Source organism: Oncorhynchus clarkii, chromosome 25 (assembly GCF_045791955.1).
Source record: "Oncorhynchus clarkii lewisi isolate Uvic-CL-2024 chromosome 25, UVic_Ocla_1.0, whole genome shotgun sequence".
Lineage (NCBI taxonomy): Eukaryota > Metazoa > Chordata > Actinopteri > Salmoniformes > Salmonidae > Oncorhynchus > Oncorhynchus clarkii.
The window spans coordinates 42,002,428-42,011,318 of NC_092171.1; the positions used below are offsets into that span (position 1 = coordinate 42,002,428).

The following is an 8,891-nucleotide window of genomic DNA, read 5'->3' on the forward strand; positions in this document are numbered from 1 at the left end:
CCTGGCTGTAGGAACCATCGATATGGCTGAGGTAGGAACACAATGAGACAAGACCCTGGCTGAGGATAGGAACACAATGAGACAAGACCCTGGCTGTAGGAACCATCGATATGGCTGAGGTAGGAACCATCGATATGGCTGAGGTAGGAACACAATGAGACAAGACCCTGGCTGTAGGAACCATCGATATGGCTGAGGTAGGAACACAATGAGACAAGACCCTGGCTGTAGGAACCATCGATATGGCTGAGGTAGGAACCATCGATATGGCTGAGGTAGGAACACAATGAGACAAGACCCTGGCTGTAGGAACCATCGATATGGCTGAGGTAGGAACACAATGAGACAAGACCCTGGCTGTAGGAACCATCGATATGGCTGAGGTAGGAACACAATGAGACAAGACCCTGGCTGTAGGAACCATCGATATGGCTGAGGTAGGAACACAATGAGACAAGACCCTGGCTGTAGGAACCATCGATATGGCTGAGGTAGGAACACAATGAGACAAGACCCTGGCTGTAGGAACCATCGATGCTTCTGTACTGTGGTGCATTTATGAACAAGACAACAGTTAACATGTCTTCCCCCCCCAACGATGATGCAGGGCCCCACTTGGGCCATTCGGTGTCATTTTGTAAATGACGGATCTCTTATGGCAAGACGCATCGTTCACCCAAGCTTCGTTCAAATAGGGCCAGCGCTGTCTGAGATATCACGTGTGACTAACGTACTAACGGACGAAGACATATCCACAGTTCCCACCCCCAATTTCAACATGGGGGACACTTCATTATCCTCAGAAGCCTTTCTCCCGCCTCTCCTCAGGAACGGAGACCGCGGACTCTGACGACCCCATTCTGTCCCTCTGTAGATAACTCCAAACGCTCAGCTTAAACGTCTGTCTGAACAGCAGAAAGCCACACGGCTGCATGAAGGCAATGTGTGGCTCTGTCTTAAACCCAAACCCTGTTACGTTATAGACCGTCTCTGTTTTGACCCAGGTCCCAGGGGCCCGAGAGACTACAGTTGAGCTGTTACGCTATAGACCGTCTCTGTTTTGACCCAGGTCCCAGGGGCCCGAAAGAGACCGTCTCTGTTTTGACCCAGGTCCCAGGGGCCTGAGAGACTCTGTCTGTTTAATAACAGGCACACATGGAGCTGAGAGGAGGAAGACTCCCTCTCCGGGCCCTGTCTGTACATAGAGAGAGATGGATAGACGGACAGAGAGGGGGGTAGAGATAGATAGAGTGAGTGAGATAGATAGAGAGTGAGTGAGATAGATAGATAGTGAGTGAGAGATAGTGAGTGAGTGAGATAGATAGTGAGTGAGTTAGAGAGTGAGTGAGTTAGAGAGTGAGTGAGTTAGAGAGTGAGTGAGTGAGATAGAGAGTGAGTGAGATAGAGAGTGAGTGAGATAGAGAGTGAGTGAGATAGATAGTGAGTGAGTGAGTGAGATAGTGAGTGAGTGAGTGAGATAGAGAGTGAGTGAGTGAGATAGAGAGTGAGTGAGTGAGATAGAGAGTGAGTGAGTGAGATAGAGAGTGAGTGAGTGAGATAGAGAGTGAGTGAGTGAGATAGAGAGTGAGTGAGTGAGATAGTGAGTGAGATAGATAGTGAGTGAGATAGATATTGAGTGAGATAGAGAGTGAGTGAGTGAGATAGAGAGTGAGTGAGTGAGTGAGTGAGATAGATAGTGAGTGAGATAGTGAGTGAGATAGATAGTGAGTGAGATAGATAGTGAGTGAGTGAGTGTGATATTATTCTCAGGAACATGTTTGTTAGAATTGAGCAGAAATAGAATAGTTACTTTTGGGACTTTGAGGATTGCAACATCAGAGAGAGACAGATGATCTGATAACAGAGGGAGAGGGAGGGAGGAAGAGAGAGAGAGATTATTCTCAGGAACATGTTTGTTGGAATTTAACAGAAATAGAATAGTTACTTTTGGGACTTTGAAGATTGCAACAGCAGAGAGAGACAGATGATATGATAACTGGAAAGATACTTTCATTAAAATGGTGGTTCTCTCAGCAATGTATTCATCTAGCCCTCCCTCTCTCTCCTTCTCCTCCCACCTCCCTCTCTCCTTCCCTTCCCCACCTCCCTCTCTGTCCTTCTCCTTTCCTCCCCCACCTCCCTCTCTCCTTCCCTCCCCTGCACATCCCTCTCTCCTTCCTTCCCCCGTATCTCCCTCTCTCCTTCCCTCCCCCGCACATCCCTCTCTCCTTCCTTCTCCTTCCTTCCCCCGCACCTCCCTCTCTCCTTCTCCTTCCTTCCCCCGTACCTCCCTCTCTCCTTCTCCTTCCCTCCCCACACCTCCCTCTCTCTCCTTCCCTCCCCCACACCTCCCTCTCTCTCCTTCTCCTTCCCTCCCCCGCACCTCCCTCCCTCCCTCCCTCCCTCGCACCTCCCTCCCTCCCTCTCTCTCCTTCCTTCCCCCGCACCTCCATCCCTCTCTCTCCTTCCTTCCCCCGCACCTCCATCCCTCTCTCTCCTTGTCCTTCCCTCCCCCACACCTCCCTCTCTCCTTCTCTTTCCCTCCCCCACACCTCCCTCTCTCCTTCTCCTTCCCTCCCCCACACCTCCCTCTCTCCTTCTCCTTCCCTCCCCCACACCTCCCTCTCTCCTTCTCCTTCCCTCCCCCACACCTCCCTCTCTCCTTCTCCTTCCCTCCCCCACACCTCCCTCTCTCCTTCTCTTTCCCTCCCCCACACCTCCCTCTCTCCTTCTCTTTCCCCCCCCACCTCCCTCTCTCCTTCTCTTTCCCTCCCCGCCACCTCCCTCTTTCTCCTTCCTTCCTCCTTCCTTCCTCTCTCCTTCTCCCTCCCTCCCCCACCTCCCTCTCTCACCCCTTCTCCTTCCCACCCCCACAACCTTCTCTCTCTCCTCTTCTTCCTTCCTTCCCTCCATCTCCTTCTCCTTCCCTCATCCCCCCTCCCTGTCTCTCTCTTCTTCTGTCATCTCTCTCCCTCCTCCGTCTCTCTGCCCCCACCAGGTGATGCAGCACCCTACGGAGGGGGGCCAGGTTCTGTCTCTGTACAGTAACCAGAAGGAGATGCTGGGTAAAGTAGCAGATATCTGGATCTTCTCACTGTCCAGTCAGCCCATAGACTACGAGGAGGCCGCTCTGCAGGAGGGAACCAAGATCAAATGCTCAGGTATGTTTCAGCACAGGATGGCTCGGTTCGACGTAGGTTAGCTCTGAGGCATGGCTTTCAGACTCCTAAGTTGTTAGGACACCAGTCTGGGTTAACAGCATGATGCCATCATAATCAGCCGTCCTTCAGCCAGCCAGGCATGTGGAGGAGAACGGAGGCTAAGTTGAAGTCAGTGAGCTCATAGACCACGAAGAGGCTGCTCTGCAGGGGGGAACAATTATCAAATATTCAGGTAGGTTTGCTCAGGTACGCTGTGACACAGCAAGGCTCTGCTTTAGTAAGGGTTAACTCAGGTACGGGTTAACTCAGGTACGGGTTAACTCAGGTACGCTGTGACACAGCAAGGCTCTGCTTTAGTAAGGGGTAACTCAGGTACGGGTTAACTCAGGTACGGGTTAACTCAGGTACGGGTTAACTCAGGTACGGGTTAACTCAGGTACGCTGTGACACAGCAAGGCTCTGCTTTAGTAAGGGTTAACTCAGGTACGGGGTAACTCAGGTACGGGTTAACTCAGTACTGCTCAGCCCAAGTTAGCTTTGAGACATGGCTGTAAAGGCAGTAGGTCTCCAGAACAAAACGTTCAAAGTTCTTGAAATTTCCCGTATTGACTGACCTTCATGTCTTAAAGTAATGATGGACTGTCGTTTCTCTTTGCTTATTTGAGCTGTTCTCGGCGTAATATGGACTTGGTCTTTTACCAAATAAGGTTATCTCCTGTATACCACCCATACCTTGTCACAACACAACTGATTGGCTGAAACGCATTAAGACGGAAAGAAATGCCGAAAATTAACTTAACAAGGCACACCTGTTGAGGTGTCACCATTCCAGGTGACTACCTCATGAAGCTGGTTTGATTGAATGCCAAGAGTGTGCAAAGCTGTCATCAAGGCAAAGGGTGGCTACTTTGAAGAATCTCAAATATAAAATATATTTTGATATTTAACACCTTTTTGGTTACTACATGACTCCATAGGTGTTATTTCATTATTCTAGTTATTCTACAAAGAAGAAAATAGTAAAAATAAAGTAAAACCCTTGAATGAGTAGGTGTGTCCAAACTTTAGACTGGTACTGTACCTCAGTACTGAACCTCATGATCCACACTACTGAACCTCATGAACCACACTACTGAACCTCATGTACCACACTACTGAACCTCATGAACCACACTACTGAACCTCATGAACCACACAACTGAACCTCATGAACCACACTACTGAACCTCATGAACCACACAACTGAACCTCATGAACCACACTACTGAACCTCATGAACCACACCACTGAACCTCATGAACCACACTACTGAACCTCATGAACCACACTACTGAACCTCATGGACCACACTACTGAACCTCATGTACCACACTACTGAACATCATGTACCACACCACTGAACATCATGTACCACACTACTGAATCTCATGAACCACACTACTGAACCTCATGGACCACACTACTGAACCTCATGTACCTCAGTACTGAACCCCATGTACCACACTACTGAATATAATGTACCACACCGCTAAACCTCATGTACCACACTGCTGAACCTCATGAACCACACTGCTGAACCTCATGAACCACACTACTGAACCTCATGTACCACACTACTGAACCTCATGTACCACACTACTGAATCTCATGTACCATGATGAATAATTTGTGATGTGATATTATTCAGTTCAGCAGCAGTAGGTTAATGTGTGTGTGTGTGTGTGTGTGTGTGTGTGTGTGTGTGTGTGTGTGTGTGTGTGTGTGTGTGTGTGTGTGTGTGTGTGTGTGTGTGTGTGTGTGTGTGTGTGTGTGTGTGTGTGTGTGTGTGTGTGTGTGTGTGTGTGTGTGTGTGTGTGTGTTGTGCTCCAGATAACTACTCGGAGGAGGAGTATGAGAGTTTCTCTTCAGAGCAGGAGGCCAGCGACGACGCTGTTCAGGGTCAGGTCAGTACAAATATAATACTGTCCTCTACTCAGTCCTCTATGAAGACATTTAGAAAGGACTCTTCTGTCCCCTTACACTGTCCTCCTCACTGAAGACATTCAGAAAGGACTCCTCTGTCCCCCTACACTGTCCTCCTCACTGAAGACATTTAGAAAGGACTCCTCTGTCCCCTTACACTGTCCTCCTCACTGAAGACATTTAGAAAGGACTCCTCTGTCCCCTTGCACTGTCCTCCTCACTGAAGACATTCAGAAAGGACTCCTGTCCCCTACACTGTCCTCCTCACTGAAGACATTCAGAAAGGACTCCTGACCCCTTACACTTTCCTCCTCACTGAAGACATTCATACCTGGAGTGTGTATTTATACTGCATTTGGTTGATAACCTGCCTGTGTCTCTGTCTGTCTGAGTGTTTATACTGCATTTGGTTGATAACCTGCCTGTGTCTGTCTGTGAGTGTTTCTACTGTATTTGGTTGATAACCTGCATGTGTCTCTGTCTGTGAGTGTTTCTACTGTATTTGGTTGATAACCTGCCTGTGTCTGTCTGTCTGTCTGAGTGTTTCTACTGTATTTGGTTGATAACCTGCCTGTGTCTGTCTGTCTGAGTGTTTCTTCAGGACCTGGAGGATGATGAGTATGAGGTGAGGAAGCCTAAGAAGCAGAGAAGGTCTATCGTAAGAACTGCTTCAATCACCAGGGTAAGAGACGGGGAGGAAGGAGACCCTTGTGTGTGTTTGGTCATCATGCTATGCCCAGCGCAAGCTAAAGTTGATATAGGTTTTTACTGTGAAAGTATAATTCACAATGTCTCAGCAGTGTTGTTGTTTGTTGCTTTTCTGTCTTAAGATGATGGTGAATTGACTGCACTTGTTCCTTTTCCTTTACGTTGGTTGTTGACTTTTGTCGAGCTCTAGGGCTCCATCTACTGGGGTGTATTCATTAGTGTACACTGTAACAAAACATTTAGCATTGTTTTTTTTTTTTTATGGTACTGTATATCTATTGGACAAATTCAGGTAGGGTCCCGTCCCTGTTTTTAGTTTGGATCGCCGTTTGGGTCTTTGCGTGTCAAAAAAGATACACTATTTTCTTATAGATTTATGTGTTGTGCTGAATTTGCACGTGCAAGCCAAGCGCCACCACTACTATCAGTAGCACTGTCAAAGTTGTACAGAAAAAAATCTGTAAACAAGCAAAACACCGGGCCACGAACGATGTGTTTTACAATACCGCGTTGGCAATAAAGCATCATTTGTTCAACCTCAACTTCTGAGGTAGCTAGCTAGCTTTAGCTTGGTTCCTAGCTAGCATCAATACAACCAGCCTGAAAACAATGACCGGTAGAAACTGCAGTCATTTTTCATTATTATTAACAGTGATTAAGGAATCCTTGTGAGTAAGTATTAGCTAGGTAACACCTTGTTGTTTGCCTATTGAAATTGATCTTCAGTTCATGAAAATAAATAGCTAGCCAGCTACTTAAAACCTATACGGGATGGTTGAGCTAACGTAGGCTAATGCAATTAGCATGAGGTTGTAAGTAACAAGAACATTTCCCTGGACGTAGACATATCTGATATTGGCAGAAAGCTTAAATTCTTGTTCATCTAACTACACTGTCCAATTTACAGTCGCTATTACAGTGAAATAATAGCATGCTATTGTTTGAGGAAGGTGCACAGTTATGAACTTGAAAATGTATTAATAAACCAATTTAGGCACATTTGGGCAGTCTTGATACAACATTTTGAACAGAAATGCAATGGTTCATTGGATCAGTGTAACACTTTGCACATGCACTGCTGTCATCTAGTGGCCAAAATCTAAATTGCACCTAGATTCCTAAGTCATATATTGGCCTTTCTCAAAGATGATGAAACCAAAAAAATCATGTTTTATTTCTTTGTATTGTCTTTTACCAGATCTATTGTGTTATATTCTCCTACATTAATTTAATATTTCCACAAACTTCAAAGTGTTTCCTTTCAAATGGTATCAAGAATTATGCATAACCTTGCTTCAGGTCCTGAGCTACAGGCAGTTAGATTTGGGTATGTAATTTTAGGCGAAATTTGAAAATAAGAATCCGATCCTTAATTAACCCTGTTACTCAAAGCTAACGTTATAAGCAACCAGCTAGCTTCATCTGGCTAGTGAGTCGCGACCGGATCAGGTTATGGGTTGTAAAGCTAGCCACAATAAGGATCAGGCACGATAGTGGAATTTGTGGTTTACCTTCAAAATAAAAGTACCTATTTGAAAGTGATACAGAAGATTACAATTTGTAGAATCGTGCCATATTTAGACTAGATAATGTTAAACAAGGTTGGAATGTGAAGCAATGAAATCAGTCTAGTCGGTGACACCCACAGAACACAACTGTGAAGAGTTCATGCAAATATTAGCGTTGTAGCTCTTATAACGGGACTGTGACTGTGTGAATTCACCTCCCCAGTCAGCCTATTGTGTGTATTGACATTCATATTACACTGTACAGCTTTACCTAAGGATTGGAGATCAATGGTATCAGTCTACTCAACACCCAAGATATTTTTTCCCCAACGTCGTCCTCAGAGTTATCAGACTCCAAAACATCCACACAGTATTGTTTTTTTTCCTCGGGAATACTGTTCAACACACACAGGTTGACAGTAAATGTGGCTCAATTCACAGTTGTTTCAGTGTCCCGTAATAAGGGCTACGACGCTAATGTTATCTGGGTGTCACTGAGTAGACTGATACCCCATGTCATTGATCCACAACCCATAGGTTAAGGTTGTACAGTGAAATAAGGATGCCCCACAATGCAATTCTAAAGTATAATAGATCCAGTGTGATTTCAACAGATTTTTGTCAAATTAACTAATTATTGTCATTTGTTGATTTTATATAACAACATTTCAACCTCGTTTAGCACAATTTATTCAATCTATTCTAGTCTTATAAATTAGGGTTATTTTAGATGATGACACCTAGCTATATAGTTAGCTAGCTGAAACAGATGATGTCGTTTTGCTGTGTGTTTGGGGAAGGACATAGTTTGTATCCATCAGCTTAGCTAGCTTGTTTTATGACCAGCGCTGTAGGTAACGAGAGGCAACTTTACGTATCCAATGAATCGTTGTGACATACGATTGATAATTATAATCAATGTGTGAAAAAATAATGAACGCGTTAAATTATTACGTGACGTGCGGTCATATTCAGGTCCTGATTGGTCAAACAATCTTTTTTTGACACGTCAAATCGTGTTCTTTGACGTGTATAATTTTTTTTTGACACGCAAAGACCCAAACGGCGTTCCATAGTTTCATTCCGTTTGCTTCGGTGTGGATCAGTAGTGTGGTTCATGAGGTTCAGAACTGTGGTTCCTAGTGAAAACACCCCTGGTAAACTGACAGGTTGTTGTTGTTGTTGTGATGGGGCTGACTTGTAGTTGTTTCTGTGTCCTGTTGCGTTTTAGCAGCAGAACTTTAAACAGAGAGTTGTGGCTCTGCTGAAGAGGTTTAGAGTCTCAGACGAGGTAACTAACGTTAAATCTGTCCATATTACTCCACACTTCTCAGGTCCTTTTTTTAAATTTCCTTTTCTGTGTGGTTTCATGCAACTGTTAAAAATCTGTTATCTTGTCTCTCTCACTCTCTCTCTGACTCTCTATCTCTCTCTCTGACTCTCTCACTCTCTCTCTGACTCTCTATCTCTACACTCTCTATCTCTCTCTCTCTCTCTATCTCCTGACTCTCTCACTCTCTCTCTGACTCTCTATCTCTCTCTCTGACTCTCT

The 8,891-nt window shown here is 45.3% G+C and overlaps 1 protein-coding gene across 1 annotated transcript in view; it reads left to right on the forward strand.

Moving 5' to 3' along the window:
- The window catches only part of LOC139383647 (phosphofurin acidic cluster sorting protein 2-like), a 97,783-nt gene that overhangs the window by 84,454 nt on the left and 4,438 nt on the right, over positions 1 to 8,891 (forward strand). Inside the window, exons 5-8 of the mRNA XM_071128185.1 lie at positions 2,999 to 3,161; positions 5,031 to 5,104; positions 5,725 to 5,805; positions 8,571 to 8,630. Of these exons, the coding sequence (XP_070984286.1) occupies positions 2,999 to 3,161; positions 5,031 to 5,104; positions 5,725 to 5,805; positions 8,571 to 8,630 (378 nt within the window). The remainder of the gene's footprint in view (positions 1 to 2,998; positions 3,162 to 5,030; positions 5,105 to 5,724; positions 5,806 to 8,570; positions 8,631 to 8,891) is intronic.